This window comes from Dendropsophus ebraccatus, chromosome 13 (assembly GCF_027789765.1).
Source record: "Dendropsophus ebraccatus isolate aDenEbr1 chromosome 13, aDenEbr1.pat, whole genome shotgun sequence".
NCBI classification, from domain to species: Eukaryota; Metazoa; Chordata; class Amphibia; order Anura; family Hylidae; genus Dendropsophus; species Dendropsophus ebraccatus.
The window spans coordinates 77,866,467-77,886,406 of record NC_091466.1 but is presented as its reverse complement, the minus strand read 5'-3'; the positions used below and the strand labels follow the sequence as shown (position 1 = coordinate 77,886,406).

Genomic DNA, 19,940 nt, shown 5'->3' with positions numbered 1-19,940 from the left:
GTGTATGTGGGGTGTATCTCAGCAGTGTATGTGGGGTGTATCCCAGCAGTGTATGTGGGGTGTATCCCAGCAGTGTATGTGGGGTGTATCCCAGCAGTGTATGTGGGGTGTATCCCAGCAGTGTATGTGGGGTGTATCCCAGCAGTGTATGTGGGGTGTATCCCAGCAGTGTATGTGGGGTGTATCCCAGCAGTGTATGTGGGGTGTATCCCAGCAGTGTATGTGGGGTGTATCCCAGCAGTGTATGTGGGGTGTATCCCAGCAGTGTATGTGGGGTGTATCCCAGCAGTGTATGTGGGGTGTATCCCAGCAGTGTATGTGGGGTGTATCCCAGCAGTGTATGTGGGGTGTATCCCAGCAGTGTATGTGGGGTGTATCCCAGCAGTGTATGTGGGGTGTATCCCAGCACTGTATGTGGGGTGTATCCCAGCACTGTATGTGGGGTGTATCCCAGCACTGTATGTGGGGTGTATCCCAGCACTGTATGTGGGGTGTATCCCAGCACTGTATGTGGGGTGTATCCCAGCACTGTATGTGGGGTGTATCCCAGCACTGTATGTGAGGTGTATCCCAGCACTGTATGTGGGGTGTATCCCAGCACTGTATGTGAGGTGTATCCCAGCACTGTATGCGAGGTGTATCCCAGCAGCGATACACTGCATCTGTCTAGTATCTCAGCGGCGATACACTGCATCTCTGTAGTATCTCAGCGGCGATACACTGCATCTGTCTAGTATCTCAGCGGCGATACACTGCATCTGTCTAGTATCTCAGCGGCGATACACTGCATCTGTCTAGGATCTCAGCAGCGATACACTGCATCTCTGTAGTATCTCAGCGGCGATACACTGCATCTGTCTAGTATCCCAGCGTCGATACACTGCATCTGTCTAGTATCCCAGCGTCGATACACTGCATCTGTCTAGTATCCCAGCGGCGATACACTGCATCTGTCTAGTATCTCAGCGGCGATACACTGCATCTGTCTAGTATCTCAGCGGCGGTACACTGCATCTGTCTAGTATCCCAGCGTCGATACACTGCATCTGTCTAGTATCCCAGCGTCGATACACTGCATCTGTCTAGTATCCCAGCGGCGATACACTGCATCTGTCTAGTATCTCAGCGGCGATACACTGCATCTGTCTAGTATCTCAGCGGCGGTACACTGCATCTGTCTAGTATCCCAGCGGCGATACACTGCATCTGTCTAGTATCCCAGCGGCGATACACTGCATCTGTCTAGTATCTCAGCGGCGATACACTGCATCTCTGTAGTATCTCAGCGGCGATACACTGCATCTGTCTAGTATCCCAGCGTCGATACACTGCATCTGTCTAGTATCTCAGCAGTGATACACTGCATCTGTCTAGTATCTCAGCAGCGATACACTGCATCTGTCTAGTATCCCAGCGTCGATACACTGCATCTGTCTAGTATCTCAGCAGCGATACACTGCATCTGTCTAGTATCTCAGCAGTGATACACTACATAAGTTGTGCTGGCCGATGCCATGAATTCGAGGGGGGCGCAGGTATGGGGGTAGCTGGGTTCAGGGTGGGGGTGGGCCGCTTTCTTGGAAGTCTAGATGGGATTTTCATAGATCTATATTAAGATGTGTGACTGTAGCCGGGGGTCCGGGTCTTGGCAGGGCAGCCTGTCCCCGCTGCGCTCCGGCACATTTGTAATAGCTGAGAGGACAGCGGGGGTGGGGATCCTGCACTCCCATCAGGGCTTCTAGTATTTTGGGGTCTTTCCTATATTTAATCCAGAATGCACAGGACTAGGAGTGTGATGGATCACTACACTCTACACTATGGTGCGGTGTTACCATCAGGCGGCACACACCCTATATAACGTAGATGCAGAGGGTTACAGATCACTATAGTCACTATGGTGCGGTGTTACCATCAGGCGGCACACACCCTATAACATGTATATGCAGAGGGTTACGGATCACTATACTCACTATGGTGCGGTGTTACCATCAGGCGGCACACCCTATATAACATGTATATGCAGAGGGTTACAGATCACTATACTCACTATGGTGCGGTGTTACCATCAGGCGGCACACACCCTATAACATGTATATGCAGAGGGTTACAGATCACTATAGTCACTATGGTGCGGTGTTACCATCAGGCGGCACACACCCTATATAACATGTATATGCAGAGGGTTACAGATCACTATACTCACTATGGTGCGGTGTTACCATCAGGCGGCACACACCCTATAACATGTATATGCAGAGGGTTACAGATCACTACACTCTACACTATGGTGCGGTGTTACCATCAGGCGGCACACACCCTATATAACATGTATATGCAGAGGGTTACAGATCACTATAGTCACTATGGTGCGGTGTTACCATCAGGCGACACACACCCTATAACATGTATATGCAGAGGGTTACGGATCACTATACTCACTATGGTGCGGTGTTACCATCAGGCGGCACACACCCTGTAACATGTATATGCAGAGGGTTACAGATCACTATACTCACTATGGTGCGGTGTTACCATCAGGCGGCACACACCCTATAACATGTATATGCAGAGGGTTACAGATCACTATACTCACTATGGTGCGGTGTTACCATCAGGCGGCACACACCCTATAACATATATATGCAGAGGGTTACAGATCACTATAGTCACTATGGTGCGGTGTTACCATCAGGCGGCACACCCTATATAACATGTATATGCAGAGGGTTACAGATCACTATAGTCACTATGGTGCGGTGTTACCATCAGGCGGCACACACCCTATATAACGTATATGCAGAGGGTTACGGATCACTATACTCACTATGGTGCGGTGTTACCATCAGGCGGCACACCCTATATAACGTATATGCAGAGGGTTACGGATCACTATAGTCACTATGGTGCGGTGTTACCATCAGGCGGCACACACCCTATAACATATATATGCAGAGGGTTACAGATCACTATAGTCACTATGGTGCGGTGTTACCATCAGGCGGCACACCCTATATAACATGTATATGCAGAGGGTTACAGATCACTATAGTCACTATGGTGCGGTGTTACCATCAGGCGGCACACACCCTATATAACGTATATGCAGAGGGTTACGGATCACTATACTCACTATGGTGCGGTGTTACCATCAGGCGGCACACACCCTATAACATGTATATGCAGAGGGTTACAGATCACTATACTCACTATGGTGCGGTGTTACCATCAGGCGGCACACACCCTATAACATATATATGCAGAGGGTTACAGATCACTATAGTCACTATGGTGCGGTGTTACCATCAGGCGGCACACCCTATATAACATGTATATGCAGAGGGTTACAGATCACTATAGTCACTATGGTGCGGTGTTACCATCAGGCGGCACACACCCTATATAACGTATATGCAGAGGGTTACGGATCACTATACTCACTATGGTGCGGTGTTACCATCAGGCGGCACACCCTATATAACGTATATGCAGAGGGTTACGGATCACTATACTCACTATGGTGCGGTGTTACCATCAGGCGGCACACCCTATATAACATGTATATGCAGAGGGTTACGGATCACTATACTCACTATGGTGCGGTGTTACCATCAGGCGGCACACCCTATATAACGTATATGCAGAGGGTTACGGATCACTATAGTCACTATGGTGCGGTGTTACCATCAGGCGGCACACACCCTATATAACATGTATATGCAGAGGGTTACAGATCACTATACTCACTATGGTGCAGTGTTACCATCAGGCGACACACACCCTATAACATGTATATGCAGAGGGTTACAGATCACTATAGTCACTATGGTGCGGTGTTACCATCAGGCGGCACACACCCTGTAACATGTATATGCAGAGGGTTACGAATCACTATAGTCACTATGGTGCGTTGTTACCATCAGGCGGCACACACCCTATAACATGTATATGCAGAGGGTTACGGATCACTATACTCACTTTGGTGCAGTATCCTGCAGGGGGATGGTTTGTACCCTGTGAATGGACGGTGGACACTGATACCTAAGAACAGTCCTGCTTTGCAGTATATAGGGCATAGACTGGGTTTACTCTCAGGCAGTCATCTGTGCCCTCAAACCACAACTCCCAGCATGTAGTTCTGCAGCAGCTGAGGCTCCATAGGTGGCAGATCCCTCCTGTTCTTTATGCATTGGGTAGATCAGCTGCTTTATGATGGATCTGTCACCTGTCCGTCCTCAGTGCTGCCGCCATTGCACTTGGCTTCGTTTGCAGAAATGCTCTGATGCCCTCAGTACTGTGGGTACATCGCTATGGTATATGATGGGTTTCTATTGCATGAGTTATTTGGTTTCTGGTATACTGGGAGCTCAGCATATATGAATATGTCTGGTGTCCGGCACCACAGGGGTAAATGTGTGCCCGGCTTGATGTGTAGTAGGATCCGCTGTCCTGCTGCTGCTGATGTTCTGGAACATTCCATGAATGATGTGGGCAGCGTCCCGCGGGTCAGGTGTGGCCCTCTGCAGCCAGTGGGCACTGAGTCACCAGGGCTTGTGCTTCCTCCTCCGCAGCCGCTCAACTTGCCAAAAATCGATCCTCTAGTTGGCAGCTAAATAAAGCCGCAAGAATCCAGAGAGTGTGATGGAGGGATACGAGGCCGGGCGCCATGCTCGCTGCTTAGATACACCCAGCAACAAAGCCCCCCAGTATAGCCCGCTGCCCCTTCACTGTATCAGGAACTCACCCTCTTTAACTTCAGGCCTTTTTATCTTCATAATTCTCTTATTATATCTCTTAGTTTTCTGATACAGAGCTCCAAATCCTCTACCATGGTAAAGATACATGATAAAACTCTGCTGCCAGTTGCCACCACTAGGGGGAGCTCATTACATACACCTATAATGGGATACTCCAGTGAAATTGTTTTCTATTCAAGTCAACAGGTGTCAGAAAGTTTTATAGATTTGTAAATTACTTCTGTATAAAAATATCAAGCCTTCTCATCTGCTGCATGTCCTACAGGAAGTGGTGTATTCTCTCCAGTCTGACACAGCGCTCCCTGCTGCCACCTCTGTCCATGTCAGGAACTGTCCAGAGCAGGAGAGGTTTTCTATGGGGATTTGCTGCTGCTCTGGACAGTTCCTGACATGGACAGAGGTGGCAGCAGAGAGCACTGTGTCAGACTGGAGAGAATACACCACTTCCTCTAGAACATACAGCAGCTGATAAGTACTGGAAAACTGGAGATTTTTAAACAGAAGTAAATTAGATATCTGTATAACTTTATGACACCTGTTAATTTGAAAAAAAAAGAAGAAAATCCTCTGGAGTACCCCTTTAACACTAACGCAGTACTCTCCAGAGATGCCATATGGCGGGTTACATGGTCAGGATACTAGGGGGATGGCAGTATAACTGGTGGAGGTGGTATTGTTGCCTCGTAGGTTGTCACCCAACTTTCCCAGAGACAGAACAAGGAGATGTGTGAGAAGGAGGGCAGTCACTGTGAGGGGACGGCGGCTCCGGACCTCTTTGTTTCTTTTGTTTTTGCATTGTGAATTCCCTCTGCTATATAATGGCGGGTACAGAGCGGCTGCAGTTGTGGCCCTAGAGGTACAAGGGGCCCCGTTATATTCAGTGACCCCGGAGCTGGTGCTTATGTTCCAGGACCGAGGAATAAATCTCTATTGTATGGACTATAAGCCAGAGTTCATGGACTGTCTTCATTGAGTGATCCAATAATACAGAGGACTTCTGCCTGGAGGAACACAGGTACAGGCGGACTGAGAAGGATTTGGTGGAGTTACCGCTTGGATGTATACGGTGCCGGAGCTAGAGCGGCTGCAGTTCTGTCTATGAGTCACTGGGATCCTGTATACAGAGGCTGAGCCATCCCCATAATACTGCTCGTATATATAATCCTCTAATATAGGAGCGACGCCCAGAGCTCAGTGTATAGCCCAGGGCCACAGCGGGAACAGTGACAACCACACAACGTGTATACAGTGACCCCACCAGCGTAATAGTGACAGCTACACAATGTGTATACAGTGACCCCACCAGCACAATAGTGACAGCCACACAACGTGTATACAGTGACCCCACCAGCACAATAGTGACAGCCACACAACGTGTATACAGTGACCCCACCAGCGTAATAGTGACAGCCACACAACGTGTATACATTGACCCCACCAGCGTAATAGTGACAGCTACACAATGTGTATACAGTGACCCCACCAGCACAATAGTGACAGCCACACAACGTGTATACAGTGACCCCACCAGCACAATAGTGACAGCTACACAATGTGTATACAGTGACCCCACCAGCACAATAGTGAGTGCAGCTCTGGAGTATAATACAGGATGTAACTCAGGATCAGTAATGTAATGTATGTACACAGTGACCCCACCAGCACAATAGTGAGTGCAGCTCTGGAGTATAATACAGGATGTAACTCAGAATCAGTAATGTACACAATGTCTTATGGTCTCGCACCCTCTTGTACTGGGACTATATTAGGGAAGTGCTATTTATGCCGGTCCTGAAATACTCCTCTTATGTCATCGGTCGCACATTATGCAGATTCTTCATCTTTTCTCCACCTTTTGGCCCCGATCCTATAATAATGGCGGTGAGTCACGTCTGACTATAAATATTCTTGTCACCTGTTATCGCTTACATAACTAATGGAGGTGAATGTTTAGGGCGAGGGCCTGGACGTTGCTGATAATTGGTGATTATATTGGATGTTTCTCTGATATCGGAGGACTGGAGGTTTATGGAGGACTCTCAGGCTCAGGTTCACATTATGTTTCTGCATCCATTTTTCTCTGTTTCGGATGATGCCGGACACGGTGATAGCAGGTTGTGTCGGTGGCGGAGGATGTACCAGGCGTCCTGCAGCATCTTGGTTTACAGGTGACTTTTACTTAACTGTTTGGATGTCGTGAATAAACCTTTTCTGGGGTCAGAGGGTATCGCACATAGTATTAGATACACAGGCTTACATACACTCATGCAGTGATACATTTCATTATAGTATTTTGGCAGATTTTGTAGGTAAATAGGAGAGTTATAATAATAATGATGATGATGATTATATTGGTTGTCGGCTTTTCCAGGAATAGATAACTCTGGGCTGTGTACGTTTCGTTCAGTTGTGCATTTGCAGTGTGTTGTGTAGCTGAGCCCTCTGCTTCTCCTCCTCACCACTCCTGACCCCTCTGCTTCTCCTCCTCACCACTCCTGACCCCTCTGCTTCTCCTCCTCACCACTCCTGACCCCTCTGCTTCTCCTCCTCACCACTCCTGACCCCTCTGCTTCTCCTCACCACTGCTGTCCCTTCTGCTCCTCCTCCTCCCCACTCCTGACCCCTCTGCTCCTCCTCCTCCCCACTCCTGACCCCTCTGCTCTTCCTCCCCACTCCTGACCCCTCTACTGCTCCTCCTCCTCCTGAAACCACCATAATGACCCCTCTACTATTCTTTCTCCTGTAACCCTTGTACTGACCCCTCTGCTGCTGCTCCTCCTCCCCACTGCTGACCTCTCTGTTCCTCCTCCCCACTACTGACCCCCCTGTTGCTGCTCCTCCTTCTCCCCACTACGGACCCCTCTGCTCCTCCTCCTTCCACTCCTGGCTCCTCTGCTCTTCTCCTTCCTCCTGGAACGCCCGTAATGACGGCTCTGCTGTTCCTTCCTCTCCATCCTAGGACCCCAGTAGTGGCCCCTCTACTATTCTTTCTCCTGGGACCCTTGTAATGACCCCTTCTCTGCTGTTCTTCCTCTCCATCCTAGAACCCTGGTACTGACCCCTCTGCTCCTCCTTCTCCACACTCCTGACCCATCTGCTCTTCTTCCTCCTAGGACCCCAGTACTGACTCCTCCTCTGCTCTTCTTCCTCTCCATCCTGGGACCCCAGTACTGACTCCTCCTCTGCTCTTCTTCCTCTCCATCCTGGGACCCCAGTACTGACTCCTCCTCTGCTCTTCTTCCTCTCCATCCTGATACCCCAGTACTGACTCCTCCTCTGCTCTTCTCCCTTTTCCTCCTGGGACGCTTGTACTGACCCCTCTGCTCTCCTTACTCCTGGGACCCCAGTACTGACCTCTCTGCTCTCTCCTTGCAGGGTCCTGAATGTGTCACTCGTGCAGACTCTTCTCTCTCTATTTAATGGCCGCTGGATGATCTGGGCTGGACACTCGGACGCTCCGGCTGGTCACGCTCGCCAGGAAGATGCCGCTTCCTTTTGGGCTGAAGTTAAAGCGGACGAGGAGATACACGGTGTCCAGTAAGAGCTGCCTGGTGGCCCGAATCCAGCTGCTCAACAATGAGTTTGTGGAGTTCACCCTGTCGGTGGAGAGTTCAGGGCAGGAGTGTCTGGAGGCCGTGGCCCAGAGGCTGGAGCTCCGAGAGGTAATGCTGGGACTTGTAGTACTGTAGTTGTCTCTGGCCAGTGCCACAGCCTGTATAAGTATATTACTTATTATTTCTAATTTAATGCATTTCCCACCATTAAATGTTCTGGTCATTGTATCAATATATTCACAACTTACAGGTTATTACCAAACACTCCAACAAATAGTTTACACAATAGCGCCACCTGCTCTTCAGAGTGTATAAATATGTACGTCCCTTTAATGTGCTGGAGGACACACATGCTCAGTCACTGCCCCCTCCACCTAATGTGCTGAGTGCTGGAGGACACACATGCTCAGTCACTATCCCCTCCACCTAATGTGCTGAAGGACACACATGCTCAGTCACTGTCCCTTAACCTAATGTGCTGAGTGCTTGAGGACACACATGCTCAGTCACTGCCCCCTCCACCTAATATGCTGAGTGCTGGAGGACACACATGCCCAGTCACTGCCCCCCTCCACCTAATGTGCTGAGTGCTGGAGGACACACATGCCCAGTCACTGCCCCCCTCCACCTAATGTGCTGAGTGCTGGAGGACACACATGCTCAGTCACTGCCCCCTCCACCTAATGTGCTGAGTGCTGGAGGACACACATGCTCAGTCACTGCCCCTATCCACCTAATGTGCTGAGTGCTGGAGGACACACATGCTCTGTCACTGTCCCCTCCACCTAATGTGCTGAGTGCTGGAGGACACACATGCTCAGTCACTGTCCCCTCCTCCTAATGTGCTGAGTGCTGGAGGACACACATGCTCAGTCAGTGCTCCCATCCACCTAATGTGCTGAGTGCTGGAGGATACACATGCTCAGTCACTATCCCTCCACCTAATGTGCTGAGTGCTGGAGGACACACATGTTCAGTTACTGCCCCCATCCACCTAATGTGCTGAGTGCTGGAGGACACACATGCTCAGTCACTATCCCTCCACCTAATGTGCTGAGTGCTGGAGGACACACATGCTCAGTCACTGTCCCCTCCTCCTAATGTGCTGAGTGCTGGAGGACACACATGCTCAGTCACTGTCCCCTCCTCCTAATGTGCTGAGTGCTGGAGGACACACATGCTCAGGCACTATCCCCCTCCACCTAATGTGCTGAGTGCTGGAGGACACACATGCTCAGTCACTGTCCCCTCCACCTAATGTGCTGAGTGCTGGAGGACACACATGCTCAGTCACTATCCCCCTCCACCTAATGTGCTGAGTGCTGGAGGACACACATGCTCAGTCACTGCCTCCACCTAATGTGCTGAGTGCTGGAGGACACACATGCTCAGTCACTGTCCCATCCACCTAATGTGCTGAGTGCTGGAGGACACACATGCTCAGTCACTGCCCCCATCCACCTAATGTGCTGAGTGCTGGAGGACACACATGCTCAGTCACTGCCCCCATCCACCTAATGTGCTGAGTGCTTGAGGACACACATGCTCAGTCACTGCCCCCAGCAATAAGGGGGGGGGGTACGAGGAAGCAGAAACATTGCACGTTACATATAAACATTCCTGAACTTCTGATATGAAGATGATTTGTGCAGTGATGCCCTAAAGGAGTAGTCCAGACTGGGGACATCATCCACATGCTGGGAGTTGTAGTTGTCTCTAGATATTAGTGTAATACCTGAGTGGCCGGTGATTATGTCCCGCTCTGCACCTGGGAAAGCTGGGGCTGGCTGACAGACCTGTCCTACCTGCCTGAGCTGAGGAATGAGGGGAATGCGGCGCTGTCGCATTGTGTGAGACATTCCGGGCAGCGATGGACGGCTGCCAGCATGGAGGCTTCTGCTTCTCGCTGTCTTCTTGGTTTCGGCAGTGTTTTTCTCCATTGACGTCACACTGTGTTTGTTGTCCTGCGAGGACTCCGGCGGGGACTCTCCTGGCGGCTGGCGGTGGGTTTGTAGGTCCAGGGCCCAGATGGTCGGTGACTAATGACTCACATACCAGTCCTGCTGCATGACGGCTAAATGTGTCTTCACATCATTCCTGCCCAATCGCGTCATCTGTAGCGGCCGACGGGTTTCACCGGGCGATACCGAGACTGTAGATGTATCTATAGAGGGGCTGCACTGCCGTATCTAATCATGTGCGATACTATGTGCGGCACTGCCGTATCTAATCATGTGCGATACTATGTGCGGCACTGCCGTATCTAATCATGTGTGATACTATGTGCTGCACTGCCGTATCTAATCATGTGCGATACTATGTGCGGCATTGCCGTATCTAATCATGTGTGATACTATGTGCTGCACTGCCGTATCTAATCATGTGTGATACTATGTGCTGCACTGCCGTATCTAATCACGTGTGATACTATGTGCTGCACTGCCGTATCTAATCATGTGCGATACTATGTGCTGCAGTGCCGTATCTAATCATGTGCGATACTATGTGCTGCAGTGCCGTATCTAATCATGTGTGATACTATGTGCGGCATTGCCGTATCTAATCATGTGCGATACTATGTGCTGCACTGCCGTATCTAATCATGTGCGATACTGTCTCCTGAGCTGCTGTATCTAATCATGTGCGATACTATGTGCTGCACTGCCATATCTAATCATGTGCGATACTATGTGCTGCACTGCCGTATCTAATCATGTGCGATACTGTCTCCTGAGCTGCTGTATCTAATTGTGTGTGATACTGTTGAACAAAAGATTGTGTATCTGCTGTGGGTTATTGGCTATGTATCCCTTGTATCTAGTGTTATCATGTGATATGCTAGGCTGGGCATTGTATCTAAAATTTTGTATAATTGTGGTGTATCACACTGGTTACTTTGAGTTTATTTTATTAGTGTATTGTATCTAAGCCTGTGATGTGTGGTACAGCCTTCTGAGCTGCTGTATCTAAGCCTGTGATGTGTGGTACAGCCTTCTGAGCTGCTGTATCTAAGCCTGTGATGTGTGGTACAGCCTGCTGAGCTGCTGTATCTAAGCCTGTGATGTGTGGTACAGCCTTCTGAGCTGCTGTATCTAAGCCTGTGATGTGTGGTACAGCCTTCTGAGCTGCTGTATCTAAGCCTGTGATGTGTGGTACAGCCTGCTGAGCTGCTGTATCTAAGCCTGTGATGTGTGGTACAGCCTTCTGAGCTGCTGTATCTAAGCCTGTGATGTGTGGTACAGCCTGTGATGTGTGATACTGTGGTAGGCTGCAGGTAGTGTTACTGCTTGGGGATTGACCTCTGTGTGGGGTCCGGCCGGAGCGGACAAGTCTCCACATGTCTATGCAGGGTCCGGGGCTGGTGGTGACAGCTGATACAGGCCGATTAGTACCTGCCGGGGCTATAGGTGATGGGGGCTGATAGGGTGTATCCAGAAAGTCTCATAATCCAGCTCTTGTTTCCAGATTGCTGTATTATGGGATATATATAGGAGCTGTGCGCTGTGTGTATTATGGGATGTATATAGGAGCTTTACGCTATGTGTGTATTATGGGATGTATATAGGAGCTGTGCGCTGTGTGTATTATGGGATGTATATAGGAGCTGTACGCTGTGTGTGTATTATGGGATGTATATAGGAGCTGTGCGCTGTGTGTATTATGAGTTGTATATAGGAGCTGTGCGCTGTGTGTATTATGGGATGTATATAGGAGCTGTGCGCTGTGTGTGTATTATGGGATGTATATAGGAGCGGTACGCTGTGTGTGTATTATGAGTTGTATATAGGAGCTGTGCGCTGTGTGTATTATGGGATGTATATAGGAGCTGTACGCTGTGTGTATTATGGGGTGTATATAGGAGCTGTGCGCTGTGTGTATTATGGGATGTATATAGGAGCTGTGCGCTGTGTGTGTATTATGGGATGTATATAGGAGCTGTACACTGTGTATTATGGGGTGTATATAGGAGCGGTACGCTGTGTGTGTATTATGAGTTGTATATAGGAGCTGTGCGCTGTGTGTATTATGGGATGTATATAGGAGCTGTACGCTGTGTGTATTATGGGATGTATATAGGAGCTGTGCGCTGTGTGTATTATGGGATGTATATAGGAGCTGTGCGCTGTGTGTATTATGGGATATATATAGGAGCTGTGCGCTGTGTGTGTATTATGGGATGTATATAGGAGCTGTACGATGTGTGTATTATGGGATGTATATAGGAGCTTTACGCTATGTGTGTATTATGGGATGTATATAGGAGCTGTGCGCTGTGTGTATTATGAGTTGTATATAGGAGCTGTGCGCTGTGTGTATTATGGGATGTATATAGGAGCTGTGCGCTGTGTGTGTATTATGGGATGTATATAGGAGCTGTACACTGTGTATTATGGGATGTATATAGGAGCGGTACGCTGTGTGTGTATTATGAGTTGTATATAGGAGCTGTGCGCTGTGTGTATTATGGGATGTATATAGGAGCTGTGCGCTGTGTGTGTATTATGGGATGTATATAGGAGCTGTGCGCTGTGTGTATTATGGGATGTATATAGGAGCTGTGCGCTGTGTGTATTATGGGATGTATATAGGAGCTGTGCGCTGTGTGTATTATGGGGTGTATATAGGAGCTGTGCGCTGTGTGTATTATGGGATGTATATAGGAGCTGTGCGCTGTGTGTGTATTATGGGATATATATAGGAGCTGTGCGCTGTGTGTGTATTATGGGATGTATATAGGAGCTGTACGCTGTGTGTGTATTATGGGATGTATATAGAAGCTGTACGCTGTGTGTGTATTATGGGATGTATGTAGGAGCTGTACGGTGTGTGTATTATGGGATGTATATAGGAGCTGTACGCTGTGTGTGTATTATGGGATGTATGTAGGAGCTGTACACTGTGTATTATGGGATGTATATAGGAGCGGTACGCTGTGTGTATTATGGGATGTAATCTCTCTGTAATCACGTTATTACGGTTTTGCTCCTGTCAGGTGACTTTCTTCAGCCTCTGGTACTACAACAAGCAGAACCAGCAGCGATGGGTGGACCTGGAGAAACCGCTGAAGAAGCAGCTGGACAAGTACGCCCTGGAGCCCACCGTCTACTTTGGGGTGGTCTATTATGTGCCCTCCGTGTCCCAGCTGCAGCAGGAGATCACCAGGTGAGGACGTGAGGCGGATACAGGAGGGGTATACAGAGGATATAGAGGAGGGATATACAGAGGATATAGAGGCGGATACAGGAGGGGTATACAGAGGATATAGAGGGGGATACAGGAGGGGTACACAGAGGGTATAGAGGCAGATACACACCGGGTATACAGAGGATATAGAGGTGGATACAGGAGGGGTATACAGAGGATATAGAGGCGGATACAGGAGGGGTATACAGAGGATATAGAGGCGGATACAGGAGGGGTGTACAGAGGATATAGAGGCGGATACAGGAGGGGTATACAGAGGATATAGAGGCGGATACAGGAGGGGTATACAGAGGATATAGAGGCGGATACAGGAGGGGTATACAGAGGATATAGAGGCGGATACAGGAGGGGTATACAGAGGATATAGAGGCGGATACAGGAGGGGTATACAGAGGATATAGAGGCGGATACAGGAGGGGGATATAGAGGCGGATACAGGAGGGGGATATAGAGGTGGATACAGGAGGGGGATATAGAGGCGGATACAGGAGGGGTATACAGAGGATATAGAGGCGGATACAGGAGGGGTATACAGAGGATATAGAGGCGGATACAGGAGGGGTATACAGAGGATATAGAGGCGGATACAGGAGGGGTATACAGAGGATATAGAGGAGGATACAGGAGGGGTATACAGAGGATATAGAGGCGGATACAGGAGGGGTATACAGAGGATATAGAGGCGGATACAGGAGGGGTATACAGAGGATATAGAGGCGGATACAGGAGGGGTATACAGAGGATATAGAGGCGGATACAGGAGGGGTATACAGAGGATATAGAGGCGGATACAGGAGGGGTATACAGAGGATATAGAGGCGGATACAGGAGGGGTATACAGAGGATATAGAGGCGGATACAGGAGGGGTATACAGAGGATATAGAGGCGGATACAGGAGGGGTATACAGAGGATATAGAGGCGGATACAGGAGGGGTATACAGAGGATATAGAGGCGGATACAGGAGGGGTATACAGAGGATATAGAGGCGGATACAGGAGGGGTATACAGAGGATATAGAGGCGGATACAGGAGGGGTATACAGAGGGTATAGAGGCGGATACAGGAGGGGTATACAGAGGGTATAGAGGCGGATACAGGAGGGGTATACAGAGGATATAGAGGCGGATACAGGAGGGGTATACAGAGGATATAGAGGCGGATACAGGAGGGGTATACAGAGGATATAGAGGCGGATACAGGAGGGGTATACAGAGGATATAGAGGCGGATACAGGAGGGGTATACAGAGGATATAGAGGCGGATACAGGAGGGGTATACAGAGGATATAGAGGCGGATACAGGAGGGGTATACAGAGGATATAGAGGCGGATACAGGAGGGGTATACAGAGGATATAGAGGCGGATACAGGAGAGGTATACAGAGGATATAGAGGCGGATACAGGAGGGGTATACAGAGGATATAGAGGCGGATACAGGAGGGGTATACAGAGGATATAGAGGCGGATACAGGAGGGGTATACAGAGGATATAGAGGCGGATACAGGAGGGGTATACAGAGGATATAGAGGCGGATACAGGAGGGGTATACAGAGGATATAGAGGCGGATACAGGAGGGGTATACAGAGGATATAGAGGCGGATACAGGAGGGGTATACAGAGGATATAGAGGCGGATACAGGAGGGGTATACAGAGGATATAGAGGCGGATACAGGAGGGGTATACAGAGGATATAGAGGCGGATACAGGAGGGGTATACAGAGGATATAGAGGCGGATACAGGAGGGGTATACAGAGGATATAGAGGCGGATACAGGAGGGGTATACAGAGGATATAGAGGCGGATACAGGAGGGGTATACAGAGGATATAGAGGCGGATACAGGAGGGGTATACAGAGGATATAGAGGCGGATACAGGAGGGGTATACAGAGGATATAGAGGCGGATACAGGAGGGGTATACAGAGGATATAGAGGCGGATACAGGAGGGGTATACAGAGGATATAGAGGCACATGCAGGAGGGGTATACGGAGGATATAGAGGCGGATACAGGAGAGGTATACAGAGGATATAGAGGCGGATACAGAAGGGGTATACAGAGGATATACAGGAGGTGTACAGAGGATATAGAGGCACATGCAGGAGGGGTATACGGAGGATATAGAGGCGGATACAGGAGAGGTATACAGAGGATATAGAGGCGGATACAGAAGGGGTATACAGAGGATATACAGGAGGTGTACAGAGGATATAGAGGCACATGCAGGAGGGGTATACAGAGGATATAGAGGCGGATACAGGAGGGGTATACAGAGGATATAGAGGCGGATACAGAAGGGGTATACAGAGGATATACAGGAGGTGTACAGAGGATATAGAGGCACATGCAGGAGGGGTATACGGAGGATATAGAGGCGGATACAGGAGAGGTATACAGAGGATATAGAGGCGGATACAGAAGGGGTATACAGAGGATATACAGGAGGTGTACAGAGGATATAGAGGCGGATACAGGAGGGGTATATAAAGGATATAGAGGCGGATACAGGAGGGGTATACAGAGGATATAGAGGCGGATACAGAAGGGGTATACAGAGGATATACAGGAGGTGTACAGAGGATATAGAGGCGGATACAGGAGGGGTATATAAAGGATATAGAGGCGGATACTGGAGGGGTATACAGAGGATATAGAGGAGGATACAGGAGGGGTATATAAAGGATATAGAGGCGGATACAGGAGGGGTATACAGAGGATATAGAGGCGGATACAGGAGGGGTATGCAGAAGGTATAGAGGCACATGCAGGAGGGGTATATGGAGGATATAGAGTCTAATACAGGAAAAGTATACAGAGGATATAGAGGTAGATACAGAAGGTATAAAGAGGATATAGAGGAGGATACAGGAGGGGTATACAGAGGATATAGAGGCAGATACAGGAGGGGTATACAGAGGATATAGAGACGGATACAGGAGGGGTATGCAGAGGATATAGAGGGGGTTGCAGGAGGAATAACAGAGGATATAGAGGCAGATATAGGAAGGCTATACAGAGGATATAGAGGCGGATATAGGAGGGGTATACAGAGGATATAGAGGCGGATACAGGAGGGGTATACAGAGGATATAGAGACGGATACAGGAGGGGTATATAGAGGCGGATGCTGGAGGGGTATACAGAGGATGTAGAGGTGGATACAGGAGGGGTATACAGAGGATATAGAAGTGGATACAGGAGGGGTATACAAGGAATATAGAGGCGGATACAGGAGTATACAGAGGGTATAGAGGCAGATACAGGAGCGGCATACAAAGAATATAGAGGCGGATGCAAGAGGAATAACAGAGGATATAGAGGGGTATACAGAGGATATAGAGGCGGATGCAGGAGGGGTATACAGAGGATATAGAGGCGGATATAGGAGGGGTATACAGGAGGAGTATACAGAGGGTTCTATGCCATCTATTTTTTTTGTATCATGTCATTATAGGGTTTATCCAGCGTTAGATGATACACAGCTACTTTCCTACAAGCACAGCACCACCCCTGTCCTCAGGTTGTGTGTGGTATTACAATTCGTGTCCATTCACTTCAATGGAGCTAACTTGCTATACCAACCTTCCCACCCACCCAAGTACAGGAGAGGTGCTGTTTCTGGAAGGACAACCCCTTTAATTCAGGCTTGTTACATAGCTTTCCTGGAATCCTGAACAGTAAATTAGCGGGGATGTTTCTGCGCACTCTAGGTTCTAGGAAAGCTGGGTGACAGACGCAGTATAAACATATAATAGTGGCTGTCACCCAGCGTTCTCCTGGATGTCAGCTCCGGTGGTGTACGCAGTCTTGTTGCGGCTCTGATCTCTGCCCGCACTTTGTCTCTTGCAGATATCAGTATTACCTGCAGCTGAAGAAGGACATTTTAGAGGGGAAGATCTCCTGTACCTTGGAGCAAGCGATCCAGCTGGCGGGTCTGGCTGTGCAGGGTGAGTACACCAACATCTCCCATTGTACAGATTTAAAGGGACACTACCCCCTTTTATGAGTCAGTAGTGGTGTGAGGTTATTACGTTCTGTATACATGATACTTGTGTCAGTCTCCATTAGATCAGGATTGGTCCAATGGAAGGGTCATCCCTCTGCTCGAGTGGGCGAGCCTGAACCCTCCCTTCCTGAAATCCAGAAATCAAGTCACATTCAGAAAACTGCCATGCTTCCGATAGTCCGGCACCTGAATAAATGTGGTGGATTAGTCCGGACTGGTGAGGAGGCCAATGATCCTACATTCTATGGGCCGCTCCTTGACAGACTAGATGCTGGATAATGGAATTCTGCTGCACATGGATACTTATATAACTATCACCCTCCACCTAGTGCAGGACTACAATTCCCATCATGCCTGGGGAGCTAAAGCTTTGGCTGTCCGGGCCGGATGGCAGTTGTAGTTTGGCAACAGCTGGAGACCCCCTGATATAATGTGTTAATATAATTCAATGGCCTCCATGCTGCTCTCCTGCTGCTGGGAGTTGTAGTTCGGCAGCAGCTGGAGTTATAGGTTGCTATGTTGAGTTGTATGTTAACCTCCAGCACCCCCATTGTTGGTTGTGGCGCTGGGTGTGGGCCACGTGTGTCGCCCTCCTGCGCTCTTTCCATGCTTCTCTCTGGATTACAGGCGGCCTCTTTTTCCTCTTCCAGCTGATTTTGGAGACTACGATCAGTACGAATCTCAGGATTTCCTGCAGCGTTACGCACTGTTTCCTGTGGTAAGACCCTCACCGGTAACTTCTCATGGTGTGAAACCTTCAGTCCAGGCTTGTATAAAGCTTCAGCTTTGTATCACAACCTATATATTATATCAGAATATAATCTATATCAGATGATGAGACCTCTACTGACCTAATGTTACGCTGTATCCCGTATCCATTGTTTCCTGTGCTGAGGGTCTGTTACATTGTATCCAGGCAGAGGCCCCCCTGTGCTGAGGGTCTGTTACATTGTATCCAGGCAGAGGCCCCCCTGTGCTGAGGGTCTGTTACATTGTATCCAGGCAGAGCCCCCTCCTGTGCTGAGGGTCTGTTACATTGTATCCAGGCAGAGCCCCTCCTGTGCTGAGGGTCTGTTACATTGTATCCAGGCAGAGCCCCCCCCCCCCCCTGTGCTGAGGGTCTGTTACATTGTATCCAGGCAGAGCCCCCCCCCCCCCCCTGTGCTGAGGGTCTGTTACATTGTATCCAGGCAGAGGCCCCCCTGTGCTGAGGGTCTGTTACATTGTATCCAGGCAGAGGCCCCCCTGTGCTGAGGGTCTGTTACATTGTATCCAGGCAGAGCCCCTCCTGTGCTGAGGGTCTGTTACATTGTATCCAGGCAGAGCCCCCTCCTGTGCTGAGGGTCTGTTACATTGTATCCAGGCAGAGCCCCTCCTGTGCTGAGGGTCTGTTACATTGTATCCAGGCAGAGCCCCCTCCTGTGCTGAGGGTCTGTTACATTGTATCCATGCAGAGCCCCCTCCTGTGCTGAGGGTCTGTTACATTGTATCCAGGCAGAGCCCCTCCTGTGCTGAGGGTCTGTTACATTGTTACCAGGCAGAGCCCCCTCCTGTGCTGAGGGTCTGTTACATTGTATCCAGGCAGAGCCCCTCCTGTGCTGAGGGTCTGTTACATTGTATCCAGGCAGAGCCCCCTCCTGTGCTGAGGGTCTGTTACATTGTATCCAGGCAGAGCCCCCTCCTGTGCTGAGGGTCTGTTACATTGTATCCAGGCAGAGCCCCCTCCTGTGCTGAGGGTCTGTTACATTGTATCCAGGCAGAGCCCCCTCCTGTGCTGAGGGTCTGTTACATTGTATCCAGGCAGAGCCCCTCCTGTGCTGAGGGTCTGTTACATTGTATCCAGGCAGAGCCCCTCCTGTGCTGAGGTTCTGTTACATTGTATCCAGGCAGAGCCCCCTCCTGTGCTGAGGGTCTGTTACATTGTTACCAGGCAGAGCCCCTCCTGTGCTGAGGGTCTGTTACATTGGATCATTCTGGAGGAGTTAGATAAATATATGAATGAGGTTTATATAAAACTGGACAAATCCTTCAGAATAATTTCTGTTCTTTTGTTGGCTGGATATTATTTCTCTATTTGGGGGTTATACACTTAGATCTTTTTGTTGTTGATAATTTTAATGCAGTTATTTTCTTGCTTATAGGGATGGATACAGGATGAGAAGACGCTGGAGGAGGCGACACAGAGCGTAGCGGTGCTGCACCAAAAGCTGCGGTACGTTTCTCCTATACATACATACATACATACATACATACATACATTTACAATTCAGGTGCCATTCACATTTTATTGCCCCCTCATGTATCTCTGCAATCTACATTGGTTTTCTGTCCTTTACACTGCAGCTCTGCTCCTCTAGGACACAGCTAGGACTAGTGACTCCAGCTCAGCTGGCTTGCCTTCTCCTTCTTTCGCCA

General features: G+C 49.2%; 1 protein-coding gene across 2 annotated transcripts in view; it reads left to right on the top strand.

Moving 5' to 3' along the window:
- Positions 1 to 19,940, top strand: part of PTPN21 (protein tyrosine phosphatase non-receptor type 21) — a 35,891-nt gene that overhangs the window by 517 nt on the left and 15,434 nt on the right. For both annotated transcript variants that reach the window (XM_069951301.1, XM_069951302.1), the window contains exons 2-6: positions 8,130 to 8,416; positions 13,302 to 13,471; positions 17,369 to 17,466; positions 18,176 to 18,243; positions 19,667 to 19,737. In XM_069951301.1, the coding sequence (XP_069807402.1) occupies positions 8,237 to 8,416; positions 13,302 to 13,471; positions 17,369 to 17,466; positions 18,176 to 18,243; positions 19,667 to 19,737 (587 nt within the window). In that variant the 5' untranslated portion in view covers positions 8,130 to 8,236. The remainder of the gene's footprint in view (positions 1 to 8,129; positions 8,417 to 13,301; positions 13,472 to 17,368; positions 17,467 to 18,175; positions 18,244 to 19,666; positions 19,738 to 19,940) is intronic.